The sequence below is a fragment of the Sapajus apella genome, unplaced genomic scaffold, assembly GCF_009761245.1.
Source record: "Sapajus apella isolate SASKATOON/1434 unplaced genomic scaffold, GSC_monkey_1.0 scaffold36, whole genome shotgun sequence".
Taxonomy (NCBI): Eukaryota; Metazoa; Chordata; class Mammalia; order Primates; family Cebidae; genus Sapajus; species Sapajus apella.
In genome coordinates this window covers 28,606,948-28,630,604 of record NW_022436976.1, presented here as the reverse complement: position 1 = coordinate 28,630,604, position 23,657 = coordinate 28,606,948, and the positions used below count along the sequence as shown (strand labels likewise).

The following is a 23,657-nucleotide window of genomic DNA, read 5'->3' as shown; positions in this document are numbered from 1 at the left end:
AGGTGTTCAAGAAATGTGACTTTCAGCCTTCCTAGCACAGTGGGGAGAGGGTAGGGCAGCAGGGGTCAGGATAGGCTGGTGGCAAGATGAGCATTCTCCTTTGTTTGTGATAAGAAGAAATGAGAAATGTGTGGAAAGAGTATCGGGTTTCCTTCTTGGTTGTCAATGCAGTAGCTGCTTTCTATTCTTCTCATTTCAGCCCTTGCAGAGTATGAAAGGTCAAAATGTCCTGGAAATTTCTGGGCTAACTGACCAAAGACTCTGGGACCTCAATTACTATTTGCACCACGTTTTAACCCATATTTGCCTATGCGGCATGAGCTGGCATGAGAAAAGAAATCTAACTGGTCTGGTTACACCAGATGGTGGTGAGTTGAAGTGAGAAGGAATGTCTCATGGAAACTTATGATATTTGGGTATTTTGAGTATCCATTTGTTTTAATGTGAAAGTCATGAGAATGTACCTTGCCAACCTCCTCTAACAGGGAAACGAACTAACCAAGGCTTCTACCTGCTTCATTCAGACACCTATCTCCATGTCTGCAAGAGGAACATGTTTCCCATGGGCCACTCCCAGCCAGTGACAAAGCAGGACAGGATTCTCAGGAAGTCCCTTTCCCAGGAGACAGGGAACTCCTCTGATGAGCAACTTTCGCTTAAGGACCCCGCGAAGACCCTGCAGAAGTTGCCTTAGGACAGCGTCAAAGTCTAAGATGCATCCACCCAGTCTTCCTTCTTTCGTTTCCTCTTCAATTGAGTCAAATGTGCATTGTGGTCTGATGGCTCCCCTAGGCACCCCTGGCTCCATCCCCATTTTTTCTCACTGACATGAGAACGTCTTTTCCTCCCCTGTCCTCACCTCCTATATCTGATTAGAATCTCACCAGCCCTGGACTTCCCCATCTACTATTAACATTGGAGCCTAGTGGGTCAAGACTGAACAGAAAGACTTTTAAGCCCCTGCTGGAAATGAAAAGTCTGACCCAGTGTCAGTGGTGGGACCACTTCTTACACATAGGCCTTCCAGATGCAAACTTTACCCTATTAATTTTCCTCACTGAAGTTACTGGGTACCACAGGCATTTTCTGAAAATGTACCACAACCTCAGTATCTGGCTTCAGAAGGATTTGAGAGATGATTTCACCCATCGAGATGGATAATCCTTCAGCTTTGAAATCGAAGATCATAATGCTTTGCCAATCTACTCTGATCCCAGAGAAAATGGACCGATAAAAGAAGATGATTTCAAGGTTTAAAGCCACCCTCATCTAACCCAATCTGCTAAAAATTAAAACTCAGCTAGGCATAGTGAGAAGACTTTCCAACCTGTCATTCTTATAAAGCAGAGATACTAAACAGCCAACAAATTCTCTTACTGAAAATAAGACAGAGGCTAGTGTCTTAGACAATGTTTTAGGAAAGAGGCTGATGCTTTGTCACTTGTTCAGCTGTAGGCCCTGACAAAGTTGCCTCCCACAAATTTCAGTTTCCTCTTTTAAAAATCTAGATGAGTATCATACATGAGTTAAGACAAAAAAAAAAAAAAAACACATACAACAATGTCTGATATTAACCACCACAATAGTAGCATATTGTTATTGGTTTTTCCTGTGGATTAAGTGAAATAACAGTATCTGGCATATTCCAGGCTTTGAGTGATTTTTTTTTTTAATTAGGTGGAGTCTTGCTCTATCACCCAGGCTGGAGTGCAGCGACCTCAGCTCACTGCAACCTCTGCCTCCTGGGCTCAAGGGATTCTCCTGCCTCAGGATCCCAAGTAACTGTGACTGCAGGAGAGCACCACCATGCCCAGCTAATTTTTGTTGTATTTTTAGTAGAGATGGGATCTCACAATGTTGGTCAGGCTTGTCTCAAACTCTTGACTTCAGGTGACCTGCTCGCCTCAGCTTCCCAAAGTACTGGGATTACAGGTGTGAGCCACCACACAGAGCCAATTTTTTTTTTAAATCTAAGCCATGGGCTTAATCGCTTTTAAAAAAGTGACTTACACAAGTTTCCTCTTTAAGAGGCAAGGAAGCATAAGGAGGAGGAAGAGAACTAATATGTAAGCAAGGTCTAAGATAAGTGTTTGTCTTAATTTTCTTCCAAGATCTTTACTGCATTTTTGTTTGATTCAAGCAGTCCTAATCCTTCTGATGGATATGTGTGCTGTGCTCTCAAGAAGATAAAGAGAAAAGGAGAGAGAGAGAGAGAGAGAGAGAGAGAGAGAGAGAGAGAGAGAGAGAGAGAGAGAGAGGGAGAATATAAAACTATACACTCAAAAGAAATGATGGATGCCAAGGACAGAAAATTTCCAGTAGACCTGGTCTATAAATTGTCATTTAAATTTGCAATTTAAAAACACTGTCTGACTTTTTGATTTAGCTGATGGTATAGGAGAGACAAATAATGGAATCCTAATAAGCAATGTTTAAATGACATCTCCAGTCTCCCAGACAGAGAGGGCGGCAGTAGAATTCTAAGAAGAGAAAATAAATCTACCAAGAATAGGAAAGATGACCAGAACTAAATAGTTGCACTAATCACTTGATGACAGATATTAGAAAAATGTATTTTTGTCTGTTTAAAATTCGAATCCTTAACAGTTGAAGGGTAGGTTATCAGCTAAACACCCCTAAAGTCATTGTGAGGGGACAAAACTAAGCTCTGTTTTTACATTTCATCACATTAAAACAGATGAACCAAAAAATCAAAACAGGACAACATATTAAAGTTGATAAGCTGAGGTTAAAAGATATGAACAGCAAAACACACTCGAGCTCACAGCCATCGGTTGGCAAATCTTAATTCCAGTGCTTTACTGGAGTGGTGGTCCCCAGGGGTGACATGCCCACAAAGGGTAGCCCACCCCCAAAGGAGGACAAGTTAGCATCTTCCCCTGCCCACAAAACACAGAAGGTAAACAGTGCATGAGTTCAAGGATAAAAATAGAAATGAACCATCAACTGCTAAAAGCATTTCCATAACACCACAGCTTAGGCAAGGTTTGACAAGTTTAGGAATGCACCAATAAAAATGGCAACAATGACAGAAGGGTTGGGAGAGAGGTTTTGTGAGAAAAAGCTAAAGAAAATTAAATCACTTAGCAAAATGATAACTGCAAAAACTATATGATACAGGAATACCTTAAATTGTGAGGTTTAGTGAAAAACTAATACAGAATTAAATACACAGTAGGATCAGGCAAGATGACATGTATTTGCACACCTGTGTGCACATAGTAGTGTGCAGAAAAAAAAATACTGAAAGAAAATAAACCTAAGTGTTAACCGTTCTCACTCAAGGCCAGGACATGATTGTCGAATATTCTCCATGGTGCTCAAGACAGCCATTAAAATCGACCAGGATTGGAAAATTACACAAACTCTATTTGCAATCTATAACTTTGTGAGCAGGAGGAGAAACCGCTGTAATCATTACTTCAAAATATCAAAGAAAAACTACTTGAATATAAATTACTGATTATAGGTAAATGTAGGCCAAAGGCCAAAGAATTACCTATTTAATATAGACTATTGCTCGACAAATGTTTAATGAACATATGTTATGCGTAACATAAAATGAATAAAATATGTTTAAAATGTGAAGTAGCTTTTACTCTAGAAGAGGCAGGAGCAAGTTATTGTCCAGAAAGATTTCCAATCTGCTAGTCTTCCTTTCACTGGAGACAGGGTAGGATTTGTTTTTCACAAGCAGGGGTTTATATCCAATAGCTATACAATGTCTTCAATAACAGGAGATATTTCACATCATTAAGCAGAAAATAAATAAATCTGAACCCTAAGAATGTTTATTAAATCTCACAACCCCTGGGAAGTCCTTGGATCGCTGGTTATCTCTGCTAAGTAATTTCAACTTACTATAATAAACTATAATTGTTTCTTATTTGTCTGAATTTCACATTAGCTCTTAAATTACTTGAACCCAGGACTTCTCTGTAATCTTCTGTGGCCAGTAGTATTCTGCCTGGTTTTGAAAAGTGCTCAAAAATTGAATGAAGGAAAGATAGAAGGAAAGGGGGAGGAAGGAAAAAAAAAGGAGGTAAGAAAGGAAGGAGCTCAAAGGATTCTAAACATCACTCGGCTCTTAACAATATTAACATGTTGACAATTCTTGATTTCAGTAGCATCTCTTGATGTGCTAAAGTCTGGGACAGACACCTTCACGTGAGTACTTAGCACTTCCATTTTCCATGATTTTGAACTCTAACTAGGAAGTTATTCATTAGAAGCTACTATGGTCAACAAAGTATAGATTTTGAAATCAGACTGCTCGGGTTTAAATCCTAACTCTGCTAGTTTCTAGCAGTGGGCAGGATACTAAATCTCTATGATGCTCTTCATATAAAATATGAAAATAAACTGAATTAAAATGCATTAGTCTTCTCCCTATGGAAGTGGTTTTATTTCTCACAAACATATATATTATCTACCTTCTACTATTTAATCACAGCCTCAACCTGACCAAAAGCCACTGGGCACTGGCGAAGATAGCAGAAACAAGTCTTGCAAAGCCTCAAGAAGCAAGGGCTAAAAGAGACCTTAGCAAGTTGCATGATTCCCACCTGCCATCAAACATCAAGCTACCTTTCTTAAGTCCAACCTGATTTCAGCTCTCATGACTATCCATCACTGCTTCAGGATGACATCCAATGTCTTTAGCACATGCTTCTGTATCACTGTTAATAAGGGATACGGGCATGATCATTTTCCCAATGATAGGGGTCCTGATCCTTTTTAGGATCACATAATAAGAACATTTTTCATTGTTGGAGATAATTCTCCTTCCCGTGCACATTTGTCAAAGGCAGTTTCCAACAGTCCCGTACATCATCCTGAAATACATGATAAGATTCAGGTCTGCTATTCATCATCTGCTGGGTTTCTTCCAATGCAAGTGCCTGCATGGGGTGACTTGCCTCTGGTTTAACAATTAGAATGCAAGTTCTCCCTAGAGCAGTATTGCCAGCCAGGGAAGGCTGAAAGGCTCAAATGATGATGGTCCCAAATTTAAGGAATGTGAATCTGCAATGATGATATATAAATTCTTTATAAAGGTAAATTGCATCTGTAGTTACCATTTTATAACAGGAACCAGATCCCTAGGAAGTGAGCTTTCTCTGGGGTTTTATTTGATGGCCTCTGATGGGAAACAGCATGATGTAGTGAAAAGAGCTGTGCTTTGGATCAGTTAGAACCAAATTAAAATTCATGTCCTTCTATTTACATGGTGGGTCACTTTGAACATATTCTTAACTTAGAATGATTTCTATTCTGTAAAATGGGAGTATTATCAAACTCATAATTATCTTGTGAAGATTTTAGAAGTTATTGTATTCTCTACCTGACATTTCGTAGTCACATCATTAATATCATTTCCAACATTCCACTAATACATCTTTACTTCTCTTCCTCCCAGCTTTGACATGATACAATGATATAAAAGACACAGTCATTGCCATTAAGTCTCAGCTGAACACACAATACAGAAGGGAAGAAAGGGGTATAAAATGGAATCCTAATGAGCAGAAGAAGGGAATAAGAGCTTCATCTGGAGTGAAAACAGTACACTGAGAACCACAAAGCTTAATTTCATGGAAGGAGAAGAATGCTATGAGAGAGCTCCACGGCAGTACTATCTGAGCTATGTCTCAGAGGAGCAGGTGGACCCTGGAAGGCAGAAAAGAGAGAGGGGAACTTCTTCCAGGTTTGGAGGAGAGCTGAAGCAAACTCATGCAAGCTTAAAGGGGGCTGAGCAGGGCGATGTGTTCACATTGTGCCAGGTGTATAGAAGGGACACACAACATTTGCTGCATTGACTAGTGAGACAGAACTGCTCACTACAGTTCTTCCAGCTTGACTTTGTGTCACCATTCCAGCTTCTCAACTTCCTCATCTGTAAACTTGAGATTTTTAAAAAGCAGCTACCTAAAGGAATGATCTGAGTGACAAAGCACATGTAAAGGTTTGAGTGTATTGCCTGATACTTGGCTATTGCTGACAGAGAGTAGCTACCTTTATCACCAGCATCCTCATTATTATTTCAGAATTGGGGATGCCCACTGGGAGGTGAACTAGACTGATGATATTATTCATAGATTTGGGGAATTTGCAAAATTTCCTTGTCTGCACTTTTATAGCGCTTGCTCCAAACTAAGAGATAGAAATGATGTTTTCCTTTAATATAATATCTTCCACATCCACAGGGGATTAGTTCCAGGATCTTTATAGATAACAAATCTAAGGATATTCAAGTTCCTTACATAAAATGGCACAGCATTTGCATATAACCAACATATATCCTCCAATGTACTTTAAATCATCTCTATATTACTTATAATACGTAATGCAAAGAAAATGCTATGTAATCTCTACATACTGCTTTTTAAATTTGTATTATTTTTTAATTGTATTTTTCACCCAATATTTTTCATCCAACATTGGTTGAATCCATGGATGCAAAACCTCAGCTATGGAGGGTGGCTGACTTTACATCCAAGAGGATTGAAACCAGGGTCTCGAAGAGATATTTGTAAACTCATTTCACACCAGCATCATTCACAATAGACAAGAGGTGGAGGCAGCCCAAATGTTCACTAATGGATGAATGGATAAACAACCTCAGATGGAAAACACATATAGTTAGCCCTCCATAGCCTCAGGTTTTGATCCCCAGTTGACTGAATACACAGATGTGAAACCCACAGACGCAAAGGGCTGATTGTACATTTCAATTTATACATAGTCAAGATCCTTCAAGTTTGTTTTCACTTTACCTTTTTTATATCTAGAAAATGTTTCCTTCTCAATCATGTGGAGGCTTGTACATAGCAACCTTCTGCAGGCCACAAACAAGAGAAGTGAAGTGAAGGGGCTTCCCATGGCTTTTTAACTTATTTTCTAACTACACAACATATTTTACCATCATTTCCTCCTCTTGCTGAGGCCATATCAACCTAAAGGTGCTTACTATTGGAACTTGTAGGAAGATGTCTTTGGAGCCTGTACGAAGATGTCTTTCAGTGCAAGCACAACCTAGTATTTGGTAAGAGGATATATCATTCAGTAGAGAGTTTAGTTCAGTGTTAAGAACGTGGACAGGCTCTGGGGTTAGAAAGATCTGTGTGTAAATGGGTCCATCACCTGTGTGACCTCATGTAAGCCATGCACCTCTCTGAGCCTCAGTTGTGTCTTATGTAAAATGAGAGTACTTGTCTAAAGGCTATCTTCAAGCTTAAATGAGAAAACATGGACAAAAGGACACACAAACAACACATATTGGTACAGCCTTCACCTCTACTCTCTCCTCTGCCTTTGATCTATGTATGTTCTCTTGATGGGCTGCAGAAACAAACTCAGTCTTACAAACATGTGTACTCTGACCATCCTAGAAGGTTTGTTGCATTAGGAGGAGACTGCTGAAATCTCAGCACACCTGAGAACATTATCTGCACAGCAAACTCACACGGATAATAAAACCCTATCCTCTGGGTCATTTACTGATTATCTGCAAAGACAAAGACTCTCCAACTCTGAGAAAGAGCATATACTTAACCTGACTCACAGCATATCAAGGACTCAAAGGGCTAATGTGAAGGGCTTTGTTCTTCCCAACATCAAAATTCAGGCCCAGCCACTGCCAGAGGCAGCACACTGAGCTTAATGAAGCAGTGGGATGAACTAATATGGCAAATCTTATAGCTCTTACTACCAATATGGCCTACATCACGCTAAATTACAGCACCAGACATGATTGGACACACATCACGAAAGGAGAAGTCGCTCTCTGAATTGTAGGAATTTTGAATGCCACATAATAAGAATTTCAAGAGCCAGCTCTTAGGGGAGATTTTTTTTTCTTTCTCCTTGTGTAAATCATTCTCCCCTACACTATATAACAATTAATTCAACAAACATTTACCGAGTACCTGCCATGTGCCAAGTGTGAGAGGCAAGGAACTCATAGCTAAAGACATAACATAGAAAACAGAAACCTAATTACAGAAAAAATGGGAAAAGTATGATTATTTTGGTAAGTACAGGATGCTGTGAGACCCCTTAGAATCCAGGGGACTCAGGTAAGATTTTCCTGGCCATAAGTTCATTCATTTACTCCCTTACTCATTCAACAAACATTGCTCCATACCTACACTTTGCAACATTGTCCTTAGTGGCAGAAGTAAAATACAGTAGCTAACAAAACAGACACAGTCTCCGTCCTCACAGATCTTCCAGCCTAGTGAGTGATAAAGAGAATAAACCTTATTTAAATAATGGAGAAAATGCAAAGTGGTTGAGAGCACACAGGATGGTCATGACCCACAACTGGGGGACATGTGGGTGGGCTGCAATGGGTCACCAAAGCATTTCTGGAGAAAAGTAATATTTAACTTGAAACTGAAGAATACAGGGAGTTAGCTTCGAAACACATAAAGAGAAATGTATTCCCAGGAGAAGAAAAAACATACACAAAACCCCAAGTGTGAAAAATCAACATGGTAGACTCAGGGAACTGAAATCGATTCAGTGGGACCACAAGGCGAAGTATGATTGGCAAGAGTGGTGAGGAATGTGCCTGGGCTGATAAGGAGGGGTCAGACCAGACAGCGGCTCTGTGATGCCACGATAAGCAGTGTGGACTTTTTCATGAGAGCAGGAGGAGCCACTCATCAAAGGGTTTTACACCGGAGTGTAATCTGATTAAATTTCCACATTAGTGAGCAGTGCCGAGAATGGCTTGGAGATGGACAGCAGTGAAAACCTGAAGACTATTTAGGAGGGTGCTAGGATGATCCAGATGGGAGATGAAGGTGGCCTGAACTACCTTCGGGGCGGGGGGCCAGTAAGGAGAGGAGGAATGAATGGATTTGAAAGATATGTAGAAGGTCACATAAATTGATAATCACTGATTAATTAATTGAGGACGTTAGGAAGCTCACAATGTTAAGCAAAAGGTGGCTGAGTGCTGAAGGATGAACAGGAGTTGCCAAGTGCACAGGGTAAGAGTGCTATCCAAAGTGAAATTGCCGTCTGCGCAAAAGCCACAGAAGTGAGGCCTGGGATCTGAAGCTTAGTGTGGCTCAGGGTGGGAGGAAGGAGAGTGACAGAAGAGGAGAGGGGAACCACATTTTAAAGGGCTTGATGTATTGTCCTGTGGTGTATGCTGCCAGGGTTACAGAGCAAGTTCAAGGAGGAAAGGAGCTATGAAGGTGAGTTTGGAGAAAGCCTGACTTCTAGCAAGGGAACCAGTTAGAATGAGGTCCTGAACTAAGTCACCAATTAAACCTGAAACAATTTGTCTTCAGGGAATGACCACACGGAATGAACTGTCCTGTAATAAATTTATGACCATGTGATCACAGAGAATACAGAAGTCTCTCTTCACCACAGCACATCATAGGATCAGTCTTACCATAAAGAAGTAAACTGCTCGGCCCCAAAACATTACTTCCTGCCTCCAAACCCTTTAGCCCAAGAGCTTTATTGATCAACCTCAGAGAAATTTATCTTTTCTTATAATTAAATCCTTGGTTTTAAATTTCTAAAGCTTACAAATCACAGAGTTCATATAGTATGAATAGCTCACCAAAACCCTGCCAAGACAAAACAGCAACATAAATTTTACATGATAGAGCTAATCAGCTTCCATGCTCCCCTCCTGTCAGAAGAGTATAGCCTCTATCATTTTTTCACACTCTCCAACTCTCCAGCATCAAGCCACAGGGCAAACCCACAGAATGCATTCCGGGAAGAGAGTACAGACTTCAGCACTGGGAAGACCGAGTGTATGGCAACTCAGGCAGGTAAGTCCTGTGACGTGGGGCAAGTCTCTTGACCTCTCTAAACATTATTTTCTTATGTTTTCAATGGAGTGATGTAAGAGTTAGGCTCACTAGGGACAATTTATCTAAAATGGCTCACATGCAGGAAGCATACATGATAGCTATTAATAAATCTTTGTAGCTTGACAACATGGTCCATTTTCCTTTGTACTTCCTATTCATTCTCTCAGTTATTCTTGGAGCCAGTAACCATTTGAAGAGTTTCTTTTACTTACCAAGAACCCCATATTCCTCTAGAGAAAAGGGTTCCTTCTACCTCTCTATATTTTCTATACCACTAGAGATGTGCTGCCTCTCAGAGGTGGTGGGAGTTGGGGGGCACAAGGGAAAGGGATATTTCTTCATCTTGATTCTATGTATAGAGTTTGGTGCTAGGTTTTTTATATTTGTGAGCTCATGAAATCTTCACTGCAACACTCTAAGTTAGGAACTACTATTATTCCCAATTTACAGATGAAGAAGTTGAGGCCCAGAAAGAGTAGGTAGCTAGCCCAAAATAGATGAGTAGAAAATGTGCCGAGCCTTGACTCAAATTTCAGATTATCTAATTCTAAAACGTGGTCTCTTTTCAGAAGTCTTCATTAAAAGGAAGAGGAAGCAAACACCCCGAGACATTAATGAGGTGAATCCGAAGAACGTATATATTGTTTGGGATCTATTGAGCTGAAGGAGCTCCAGTCAGCAAGCCATTCACAGGTTGCAACCCTGGCTCTGTCACTGGCCAGCAGAGTGACCACTGGCAAGTCACCTCCACTTGAGACCTCATCTGTGACAACCGGGCTCTGGCCTGCCACCAAAAATTAACTCATTATAACGTTTTATATACGTCAACTTCCAGAGAAGTTATTCACGTTTTAATCTATACAGACTTTCAGAGTATTGTATTACTTGTGTTTACTAAAACTAAAATTTACTTGCTTTTTGTCAGGAAAGCAATGAAAAGAATTTTAATAAGAATTGTCCTCATTATGATAAATATAAAATATTTTAATTAATAAAAATAAACTTGGCGTAAAAGTAAAAACCTTATGCATTTTACGAACAGTAATAGATAGGGAATGAACAAAAGCAGTAAAGTAGAAACACAATATTTTTTCAGGGAAGGAAAAGGCATAATAATCTGAAGGCCCCTCCACTGCCCTATCCTCCTAGCTAACAGTTCCTTGACTACAGCGTGGATGACTAGAGTCAGAATCTCCTTCTAAGGCATTTCTCTGTTCTTCAGAAGACCAAGCAAAGGCTGGGCTCATGCTGGGGCTGGATAAATGTTTGTGAACAAAAGAACTAATTAATTAATGATGCCCCTCCTATATTTCAAAGTTGGCCAAGCAAATATTATGTCTACATCCATTTGGTGGCTGAGGAAATTGAAGCTCAAAAAGTAGAGGTGACTTGGCTGGGCATGGTGGCTCACGTCTGTAATCCTGGCACTTTGGGAGGCCAAGGTGGGAGGTTCACAAGGTCAGGAGTTTGAGACCAGCCTGGCCAACATGGTGAAATCCTGTCTCTACTAAAAGTACAAAATTTAAACGGTGTGGTGGTGTGGCCTGTAATCCCAACTACCTGGGAGGCTGAGGCAGGAGAATATCTTGAACATGGGAGGCAGAGGTTGCCGTGAGCCGAGATTGCGCTGCTGCCAAGACTCTGTCTCAAAAAAAAAAAAAAAAGTAGAGGTGACTTATGTGAAGTTAGACCACCTGAAAGTGGTGGGCTTAAAGTATGAACCCAAATACCCAGTATCTTGACTGACCCCAGGCTGCCTCCCCTGCAGGACAAGAGTGACATACAGAAGTGATGATAAATAAGCCTGATAAAAAGATTGTTTTCTTAAAAAGTTAATCTCTCAGGATCCTGATGATCTAATGAGATAATCAATATGATGGCAATTTATAAGCTCCTATGTGGTAAGTCAATGTTAGCAGAAATTATTTCCTAGGGCTAAATGACCAGTTGAGCCGTCTTGAACCTGAGTGTGGCATTACTGAAAGCATTCTTTACCCTAAACTGACTAGATTTTTCAAGAAACCTCCAAAAATTAGCACAGCTGCAAGGTACAGAGGCTTCACACTCGGTTTGATGTGACTCCAAAGCCATGGCATCTGCCCTGTGATCACTGACTTCTCCTGAATCGCATTAAACCCGTGATTCTTGGAGGCAAAATTCTCCTGGGAGAAAATATGAAAGTAGATTTTGTCACTGTCGTTTTTGTTACCTGATGATATCTGGGTACAGCACTAACATGAAATACAAGGAAAGTAAAAAGTTTCACAATTTCCAGGTGTTTCTAGAAAATAAGGAGGTAATGGTGAGCTGTGATCTCAGAAAGAAGAGGACAGAACATTGACACTGACTAAGCCATGCTACATTGCAGACCCCAACAAGCTAGTTCTTTACCCACAGTAACTCCCTTGCCTTCCTTTCTTTCCTTCCTTCCTTCTTTCCCTCCCTCCCTTTTTCCCCTTCCTCCCTTCTCTTCCTCCTCCCTCCCTCCCTCCTTTTCCTCTTTCTTCACTCTCTTTCTCTCTTTTTTTCTTTTGAGACGGAGTTTCACTCTTTTTGCCCAGGCTGGAGTGCAATGGCGCAATCTCGGCTCACTGCAACCTCCTCCTCCTGGTTTCAGTGACTCTCCTGCCTCACCCTCCCAAGTAGCGGGGATTACAGGCATATGCCACCAAACCCTAATTTTGCATTTTTAGTAACGACAGGGTTTTACCACATTGGCCAGGTTGGTCTTGAACTCCTGACCTCAGGAGATCACCCGCCTAGGCCTCCTAAAGTGCTGGGATTACAGTCATAAGCTACTGCGCTTGGCCCCCTCACCTTTTTAATGACAAGTGGAAGTATTCACACACATTAATACACACACACCCCTCCCTTTAAAGATAAGAGAAATCAGGCTCAAGGAGGCTAAATAACCTGCCTTTGTTACACAGCATATAAAGAGAAGAGTGAGAACTAAAACCCAGTTCTGCCGTGCTCCAAAGTCAGTACTCTTTCCACTACACTAAGCTGCCAGATGGCACTGACTGGAAAACTCCAGGCACTGCCCCCAGAAATGTCTGTCTGTTCTTCATGGGACATATTCCTCTACCATGATCTTCCACTGGATGCCCTAATATGGAGATTACAAATAACAAGAATAGTGTCATCTGATTGTCCTCCTTTGATGACTGGTAACGAATCTGAAAATATACATTGTTTTCCTTGGGTCCTCCATCAAATTCCACTTCTGGAATGGGCACCATTTGACAAGCTGTATGTGTGGTGACGCAATCCAATAAAAACAAAATGAAAAAAGCAACTTTATTTTTCACTACTTGCATCCCCTATTTGAATTGTGAATACTCTAGTTACATTTCACAAATAGCCTGTCTAGAAACTCATTTTGTGATGAAATATTCCCCTGTGTGACTTGTATTTGAAACCATCTGGCTTGCTTTCAACACCCTGGGTTAAAGAACTAGGGTGATAGGTTCATGAGGAACTCTAAAAGGCCTCTTAACTTTCTTTATGCCAATTTTTCCCACAATAGATGACCCGCATTGTCAGGTATTCTTTTTCAGGAATTAAAATATCTGTCCCAGGAGCCATCTAAATCTTAACAAGAGGAGGGAAAAAAACACTTCTATTTTGTAATATCAGGTAATATGGAAAATGCACTTATGTCAAATAACAAAATAGGACATAAAGTTGTATGAAGAGTATGATGTCAACCACATTTTATGCTGGAAGGTCAGTCCAAAGGATGTAACTTAAAATGTTAATAGTAGTTATTTTTGTTTTATGGGATGCATGATTATCCTGTCTTTTGTATTTTCAGCAATAAGCACATATAGCTTTTAAGAAGTTAAATAACTGTAAAAACGTTCTCCAGAAAGAGTCCTAAATATTATTCAGTGTTTCATTCCTACCAAAAATCATTTTATGAGGATATGACATTAACTGATAAAAATCATTATATAAGGATATAGCATTAACTAATACCAGACACAAGGGTTGTCCAAGAAAAGAAAGTTATACACTAATCTTGTTGATAAATACAGATACAAAAACCATTCCTTAACCTAACAGATCAAATCCACCAGGGTGTAGAAAATAATACCATTATGACCAAGTAAGGTTTACTCTAGAAATGAAGATTTTAAAATCTGTCAATTAAATCTACTACAGTATAAATTATAAGAGGAAAAAATATGTATAATCATTGAATACAGAAAAAGCATATGATAAAATTGAACATGCAAATTTAGAATTAAAAAATACTTCCTAGAAAATAATACATAAAGTGGAACTAATAAAGTATCCTTTTTTTTTTTTTTTTTTTTTTTTTTTTTGGAGACAAGGTCTGGCTCTTTTGCCCAGGCTGGAGTGCTGTGGTGCAATCTTGGCCCACTGCAACCTCCACTTCACAGGCTCAAGACATCCTCCCAACTCAGCCTCCTGAGTAGCTGGGACTACAGGCACATGCACCATGCCTGGCTACTTTTTGTAGAGACAGAGTTTCACCATATTGCCCAGGCTGGTCTCAAACTTGTGAGTGCAAGTGATCCGCCCACCTTAGCCTCCCAAAGTGCAGAGACTATAGGCATAAGCCACCATGCCCGGCCAGAAAAATATCTTTAGTAAAAACTTAAACATCACTTAAATGTAATCTAGAAGCAATCAGGAACAAGATAAGGACATTTACTATCACTGAATTTTACAATGACAGATCCAGCCAATTAGACAGAAAAAGAAGTACTAAAGGATTTATGAGAAACTTATTTGCAGGTTATATGCTGTCTCCATAGAAAATCCAAGCAGAGATGGAGAAAGTATTAGTAATAAAAGAGCCTAACAGCCTGAGTTACATTCAAGATTCAATATCAGTATATAAATTGTTTATTCCTTTTAAAATTGTATTAATTTCGTCCAAGTTAGCAACATTTGTTTAATGAAATATTATTACATTGTTAAAACTGAAGAACAAGAAATGAATTAATACTGTTACCTGCATGTTTTCTCTCTCTCTCTCTCTCTTTTTTTTTGTTTGTTTGTTTGTTTGTTTTTTAAATATATATACTTTAAGTTCTGGGATACATGTGCAGAATGTGCAGGATTGTTACATAGGTATACATGTGTCATGGTGGTTTGCTGCACCCATCAACCCATCATCTACATTAGGTTATTTCTCCTAATGCTATCTCTCCCCTTGCCTCTCACCCTGGATAGACCCCAGTGTATAATGTTCTCATATGTTCTCATTGTTTAACTCCCATTTATGAGTGAGAACATGTGGGGTTTAGTTTTCTGTTCCTGTGTTAGTTTGCTAAGAATGATGGTTTCCAGCTTCATCCGTGTCCCTACAAAGGACATGAACTCATTCTTTTTATGGCTGCATAGTATTCCATGGTGCATATGTACCATTTTTTCTTTATTCAGTCTAATATTGATAGGCATTTGGGTCAGTTCCAGGTTTTTGCTCTTGTGAATAGTGCTGAAATAAACATATGTGTGCATGTATATATCCAAGGGATCTCTTTTTTTTTTTTTTTTTTTTTTTAGAGATAGAGTCTTGCTCTGTCACCCAGGCTACAGTGCAATAATGATGTGATCTCAGCTCACCTCAATCTGTGCCTCTCAGGTTCAAGCAATTCTCCTGCCTCAGCCCCCAGAGTAGCTGGGATTACAGATGCACACCACCATGCCCAGCTAATTTTTGTATTATTAGTGGAAACAAGGTTTCACCATGTTGACCAGGCTGATCTTGAACTCCTGACCTCAAGTGATCCTCCTGCCTCAGCCTGCCAAAGTGCAGGCACTATAGGTGTGAGTCATTACACACAGCCTCCCTCTCTCTTTTTAACATATATGTACCTTGGCCCAGACAAATGTATTGAGAATAATAATTATGACTGTTGCATACTTACAAACAAATGGGATAAGTAGCAACATTCTGTAATGGTGGTGATGATGATGATACAGGCGAAGTGGACGGGGGATGACGGGGGAGGAGGAGGAGGAGGAGATGTGGTATGTTATGGATATCTGTGTTTCACCAAAATCCGTATGTTGAAGCCCTAAAACCCTGTGGCATGATGTTTGGAAATGAGACCTTTGGAAGGTACTTATGGTTACATAACATCGTGAGCGTGGGCCTCTTGTGGTGGGAAAGGAGAGAAAGAAAGAGTTTTCTCTCTTTCTACCATGTGAGGATATGGTGAGAAAATGACCATCTACAAGCCAGGAAGAGAACCCTCACCAGGAACCAACTGGCTGGCACTTTGATCTTCTAGCCTCCAGTTCCGTGAAAAACACGTTTCTGTTGCTTAAGCTGCCAAGTCTATGGTATTTTCTTACGGCAGCTCAAGCTGATTAAGACAAGATGAATGATGAAGGAAGAGAAAAAGAGAAAAGAGGGGAGGAGGGAAAAGGAGAAAGATGACAGGGAAGGAAGGGGAAGAGAAGCAGAAAAGGAAAAGGGAGGAAAAGGAGGAGGACAACCACGCTAACCTTTGCTGAGCATTTAATGTATGCCAAGTAATATGTTAACTATTTTATTTGCCTTATTTTCATTAATCTTTATAGTGAGCCTTTGAAGTCTATAATGTTATATACCCATTTTATACGAGAGGAAAATGAGGCTCAGGTTAAAGAGCTTTCAAAGGTCACACAGTGAGAAAGTCGGTATAGCTAGAATTTGAATCCATCTCTGTCTACCCAAATTCCATAGTACTCGCCACTCCATGGAAGACACTCATCACATATGTATTATGCTGATTTCAGAGTTTTTTTGGACATGAGGATGAGGAAGTTCTAAAAGGGTCATCTTCATACTGTCATCCCAAGTCCCCAACTGAGCCAATGTCCTAAAAACCTCAATCCTCTCTGCAGAAGGCTTCTGGTTTTGCATGTTAAAATTAAGAATGAAAAAATATGCGCTAAGATAACATTTTTAATGCATTAAGCATTCAAGGGTGCAGGTTTAGTGGAAAGGTTAAATTTGAGGTGAAATATAACTTGTCAGTTTCCACTGAAAAGGCATTTGGATTCTAGTACATACTGGGCTCTGCGACCTTTTTTTTTTTTTTCTTTTTCCACGTAGCAGCCTACCAAGACATGTTCTTTCATCTGCTTACTTCCTGTTATTCTTAGACCATGATGCATAGAAAACAAGTTTATATTAATTTTTAGGGAATAAAATAGACTGTCTCCAAAATATTTGTGTTTCAAATAAACATCAAAAGCAAAATATATTGTCCTTCCTGGGCTTTTGGCTGTCCAAGAGCTGTATGTATATTACAGTTATGTCCCCTACTTCTTACATAGTGTCAGCCAAATGCCATCACAAAACATAAGTGGGCAGGCACAGCGATGTCTCAAACAAATCACTGCCTATACAAAAAAGTCAAGGGCATCACAGTTTGTAAGCCTACATTGACAGATTTCAAGACCTGAAAGAGAGCTCTGTCAATCCCCTCCCATGCAGCTGAGAAAATAAGGGAGAGCGAGCAGAAACCACAGGGAGAAAATACACACACACAGAGAGAAAGAAGTTGTTCATATTTAATTGACAGGGGGTGAAACTTACTGAAAAACATGGTCCTGAAACCATGGGACTAAATTCTCCAGAAAACACGAAAAGTGACAGAATTACTTTATTATCACACTATGCCTGCAAATCTTCATTGCCAGGTATCTCTGGCTCCTCTCTGTCAACCACTTTCTAAGTGCTGAGACTTAAAATGTGAACAAAACATAAGTTCCAAAGGAGTTTACACAGGATATTTTTAATAAAGTGAAACACTAACCAAGTGCTAATGAAAAAAAAAAAACAAAAACATTTACGTCAATTTTGGGAGTAAGAAAAAGCTCCCCCAGGAGGCTTTCCTAAACTCAAACCTTATGAATAAGCAGAAGTCAGTTAAAAAAAAAAAAAAAAAAAAAAAGATCAACAAAAAAAGGACTTCAGGCTGGATTAAAACTCCAGTGATTCTTAAAGTAGGGTCTCTGGACCAGCAGGACTGGCATCACCTGGGAACCTGTTTTAAATGCAAAGTCTTGGGTCCCACCCCAGACTTACTGAATCAGAAACTTTGGGATGACATTAGCAACGACTGCTTTAACAAGCCCTCCCAGTGATTCTGGTCCTGTCAGAGTCTGACAACCACTGGTACAGGCAAAGATGCACTACAGAACATCTGGAGGGTAAACAGGGACAGGGAAGGGGGGTGGTTAGGCAGAGATGTTGCTGGAGGGATGGATAGAAGGCATATGCAAAAAAACATTGTATATTATGAGAAACGTTTTGGATTTTATCTGGAGAATAATGAAGCACCATTCCATTATTATATTATGAATACAAAACACACAAAATAAATATTTAAAAATATATGCGATCATAAAGATACTTCTTTTTATCATTCCAGGGATTTAAAAACTCATTCCTGTGCAGAAAACTAGCCATTATAAAAAGGTCAAATTCAGCCCTACCTTTCTTTCTGGAGTCTTTCTTGGCGCTGGTTTTCACAGCTACTTGAAGTTCTGTCTCAGTTGACATCCTACTTAATCCTTAGTCCACTTCACACAGATCCCGGGCCTCGGCCAGGCTCATTGAGGACTCTTCTCCAAGAGAAAGACTCCTCCCTTCAGAAACGACACTCTGAGCTGCACATTTCACTCACTCTTTTTGAGTGCTGCAAATCAAGGCAAGAGAACATTCAGAATCATCACTGTTATGAAGTTAAACAGAAGTTTTTAAAAAGTGAATTGGCAAACATACAAACAAAATCTTGGTCTTCATGCAAAAACTGATCCCATGGTTTCATGATGGCATTGACAGGGCTTATGCAGCAAAGGGAATGACAGGCTTAGCAGCAAAACTGCTTCTCAAACTAGGTTACTCAAAATAGAGCTTTAAAAGTCTAGATTTGGCCAGCTGTGATGGCTCACGCCTGTAATCTCAGCACTTTGGGAGGCGAAGGCGGGCAGATCACCTGAGCTCAGGAGTCTGCGACTAGCCTGGGCAACACGGTGAAACCCCGTCTCTACTAAAATACAAGAAAATTAGCTGGGCAAGGTGGTGGGCGCCTGTAATCCCAGATACTAGGGAGGCTGAGGCAGGAGAATTGCTTGAACCAGGAGGCGGAGATTGCAGTGAGCCGAGGATCATGCCACTGCACTCCAGCCTGGAAGACAGAGCGAGAATCCGTCTCAAAGAAAAAAAAAAAGTCTAGATTTATAAGAGGGACAAAACCCAACTCTGTTTTCTACGTTTCTTATTTTCAAGCAATAGATGCTAACCAGAAAATATAGCAAAGGTATGTCCTGATCAGCCCCATGGAGACATTTCCAACAACAGAGCACCCATCCATCAGCCAAGCTTGATCAGCACCTTGGCAGCAAAAGCAGATCATATGGAAGTGACCTGTCGTCTGTCCCTCACTTGCAGGCATCAGAGGGGACATGGAGTTGACATACAATTGGGCTCCAAGGGTAAGGTGACAAATGGGGCTGAGAAACTTTCCAGCAGGCCAATTTTTATGTCAGCGTTTCCTCCAGCAATAAAAGCAGACAAGCATTTAATGTGCAGAGAAAAAGAAAAGAAACAGGCAGACACAGATTTCATTCATTCATTCACTAATAAATATGCATTGAATAATATCAGGTTCTATTAAATTCAGACACCATGCTAGGAAGAGAATAATGATAATATTGAAAATACAACCATTTCACTTACAGGTAGTATTTACTATATACTATGCCCTTAGCTACTGCTTTACATATAATATCTCACTCAATCTCATTTAAACCAATGTACAATATTTTCTTTGACAATAGTCCTTTCCTGTGACTATCTGATAGTTATATCTGAGTTCTATTAAAAGTAAACATTTCACCAATTTCCATTTTTGAAAAATATTAAGACAAAGCTACTAGAAATGGATCTTCGAATTGTGCAGCCAATTCTTAGTTCATTCCACAGATCTAGAACAGTTTAATCAAAAACAACTGACCTCGAATGCCAGTTTCAGTTCAAAAAGAATAATGACCCAAACCTCTTAATCATGACAATCTAGTTAATCTTAACAGAAAGTCTAATATAAAAGCCACATAAAATTGTAGTAAGGCTTAAATATGAGGAAATTATCACCTTAATCCAAAGATACCTGTTTTATTTATATAAAAGCTAACAATTTTTTAAAAAAGGAAATGGCCCAAATAAAAGTGCTTTATCTAGTGAACCTAAGGCTACAGCTAAGAAAAACAGAAAGTTATCTTTGTAAAACAGAGTTCATGAAACTGTACATAGAAAATGAGAATTTTTCCTAACACTTTTATACCATCGATCTATACCTTGCCACCAGCCTCTACACCCTTTCCAGCCCCTCGTCTCCAAGACACATTCAATGGGAGATTGCAGGATCACAAAAGTTGGTTATGTATAAACATAATTAAATTTATTAATAATATTTGCCATTTTATTGCAGCAAATATTTACTAAGAATCTACCATGGGCCAGGTACAAATACAAGCTCATTCACGTTAATAGACATTTGCCATGTAACCATGCTGGCCCAGAGCACACAGTCAAAGGCGGGTTCCTGTCCTCAAAGAAGCTCAGTCTAACAGAGGTATCACTCATGTAAGGGACTGTGATACACAAACGTCACCAAAACTAAAACAGGCATAAGTACCAGGCATCCTGGAGCAGAAAGGTACAAGAATTCATCTTTGCTCAGAGAAGTCAACAAAGCTTCAAAGAGTTTAAGCCCTACTCTGTGGAATCTTGAAGATTTATGTTTCTGTCAAAAAGATAAGGGAAAGGACCACCAGCTTCTCAATAAATATATGTAGAATGAATGAATGAATGAATGAATGAATGGTTGTTTCAGGCAGAAAGATCAGCATGTGTAAAAGCAAGGAGGGGTGAAATCAACAACCAAACCAGTAAAAGGAGGCACAAAGTCTACCAGGAAGGTGATGCACTTTCCCATCTGCTCAGTTTTTCCTTGTGCTGCCATCTTTCTATGGAATCTCTTGTCCCAAGCCTGCCTTGACATTCTATTAACTCCTCAAGTTTCTCTTCAAAAAGATATCACAGGCAGAAAGATGTTCTGATCTCTCTAGTAAAACAGACTCTGTCTCAACTTATTTTATGATTTGATTTTTGGATAACTTCAGTTTCAGCCACTTATAAGCCACATGATCTGAAGAAGTTACTCAACCTGTCTTTGCCTCAGTTTATTCATCTGTACAATGGAGATAATAGTGCCCACTGGGGAAGCTGCTGTGGCAGTTCAGTGTCATCACACACCTATTGTGATTGGAAGAGCATCTGGCATGCTTCCTGGTAAGCATTTAATAAATATTAGGCACATAGATTCCTGTGCTACTTGCTCAAGACCACATGGCTTTCGTGGTATGTGGAAGTCTGTATCATCTCCCATTTACAAAAGAGGACACTGATACAAGTTTATTTTGCTTTCTGAGGATGAATTGTAGGAAATGGTAGTATGTTGGTCTTGGACACAGTAAATGCCTAATCTATAAATTCAGGAAGGAGCTTAAATATATGGATTTTACACATTTTTCAAGAATTTTTTAAAAGCAGTGTATAAAACTGGATTGGATTTGAGCCATTTTCTCTTCTTCAACTTTATAAATCACAATATAGCATATCTCCCTATTCCTATCTTCAAAGATGCTTGTTCAACAAAATATGATTATGTTCAAGTATTACAAGCATTACTTGTGAATTTCTGAAGTACGTCCCTGTATCAATAATGAAAGAAAACCACCATCCTATTCTGAATAAAAACTTAAATAAGGAAGCTACAGTGCTGAGAGAATGTACCACAGTGTGGACCCTAGCATCCACTTTAATTTTCCAAAAGGCAGAGGTTGAGCAAATGCTGTGAAGTAACTCCAAATTATTTAGGAAATTCGCTTCTTTGTAATTAAGGAGATTAAAGTCCTCCAGGGCCAGAAACCATGTGACAACTCAAATCATTTTCCCCAGTAAAAGCTGTGAAACCCTATCAGTTAAATTCAGGCTTGCCTAGAATTTTGAAATGCTTCAATAATATTTCTTTGTTTCACACAATCTGCAGTAATTTAATATTCCTGAAGTGTGTCAGGTTTTTTATAATGAGCTCTTCAAATCTAAATGTGAATTATGTAACATTCCACTACAGACATTCTGTCTAGTGAACTGCTTCTAAAATGTAAAATTTCATGTTTAGTGATGGGGTGGGGGCCAAAAACACCAAACCACAAAGCAGAGACAACAGACATGTCTTTTTTTTTTTTTTTAAAACAAAGCTGTTCAGCAGCTACAACAGAACAAACACACACTAAACACATACTATAACACATTTGTGTTCTTTCTTTCCCCTTTTTCTCATACAATCCTACAATAAAACAGCTATTGTTTATTGAGGGTCCACCATTTGCCAAGTACTATGCTATAAGCTTTTCTGGCATTATTTGATACAATTCATTCAACTACTTGAAGAGTCCAATATCATTATCTACATTAAACAAATGAAGAAACTGAGGCACAAGCCAGCTTAGGAGCCTGTGCATAGCCACGTAACTAATAAACAGCACAGCACAGGGCAAGTGACAAACCACTTATCTCTCCAACTTCACTCAAAGCCCTCCCAGATTTCCATCAGTGGATGAATGGAAAAACAAAATATTTGTACGATGAAATATTATTCAATTGTAAAAAGGAAATGCAATACTGATACACACTATAATGCAGATGAACCTTTAAAACAGCAAGCCAAGTTAGGCAAAATATGTTTCATATTGTATGGTTTCATTTATGTGAAATATCTAAAATAGATAAATCCTTGGAGATGAAATACAGATCAGTGGTTGCCAAGGGCTAGGAGAGGGGCATAAGGCTGAAGAACTACTTAATGGGTATAGGGTCTTCCTTGGGAGTGATGAAAATGTTTTGGAACCAGACAGCAGTGAGGGTTGCACAACATCATGACTCTAATAAATACCACTTTAAAGTGGTAAATTTTATATCAACACGGCACAAAGGTTTTTAACAGTACACATAAGAAGTCTCAGTTTCCTCAGCAGTAAAATGGGAACGCCGCCACCAAGTATATGAGATTTGGAAGATAAATGGGATTTGGGCACTAAAAAATCTAGCTCAATCTATAGGATGCTATCTTTTATCCTCACAAAAACAAACCAGATAACACAAAAGTTGTTTTTCATAGGGAGGAACTGGATGGTAATGGAGATATGACAGAGGGTGATACTTCCCAGAGTATAGCTTTTTGCATAATTTCCACGTTTGGAAGCATATTAATGTTCTACATATCTGAGAAAAATTAAATTAATAGGGATGGTAAGGGGGAACCTAAAACTAAAAGCAGACTGAAGCAAATCAGTTCGATTGCATGTTAAATGGACATCCTAAACACACTTGCTGTAGAGGTAGAGGAGAAAAAAATTTATTAAATAACTTATAAACACAGAGTTAGATGGCTCACACCCATTCTTGGGCATAGTTGAAGCAAAAGCAGCAGCAAACAAATTCCAAAGACTTTTTAGTAGGCTTGTTTTCTGTGGTGTTATTGAGCAAAGCAATTCTGAAACTATTTTCAATGTTCTATAGAATGGACCAAAGTAGTAAATGCACAGATGTTGCTGGGAGCCAGGGTTCTCCTATGGGAAAAGAGATGTTAAAATATGGAAGGGAAAGCAGGAAAGAATGCTAAAGTGATAGATTGAAAGTTGTAGGTTTCAAAGTAAACTCAGGATTTATAAAATATACATGCATCTGTA

General features: G+C 39.4%; 1 protein-coding gene across 10 annotated transcripts in view; it reads right to left on the bottom strand.

The window, feature by feature from the left end:
- Positions 1-23,657, bottom strand: part of DAB1 (DAB adaptor protein 1) — a 1,264,232-nt gene that overhangs the window by 278,378 nt on the left and 962,197 nt on the right. For all 10 annotated transcript variants that reach the window (XM_032297127.1, XM_032297126.1, XM_032297131.1 and 7 more), the window contains one exon: positions 18,336-18,538. In XM_032297127.1, the coding sequence (XP_032153018.1) occupies positions 18,336-18,402 (67 nt within the window). In that variant the 5' untranslated portion in view covers positions 18,403-18,538. The remainder of the gene's footprint in view (positions 1-18,335; positions 18,539-23,657) is intronic.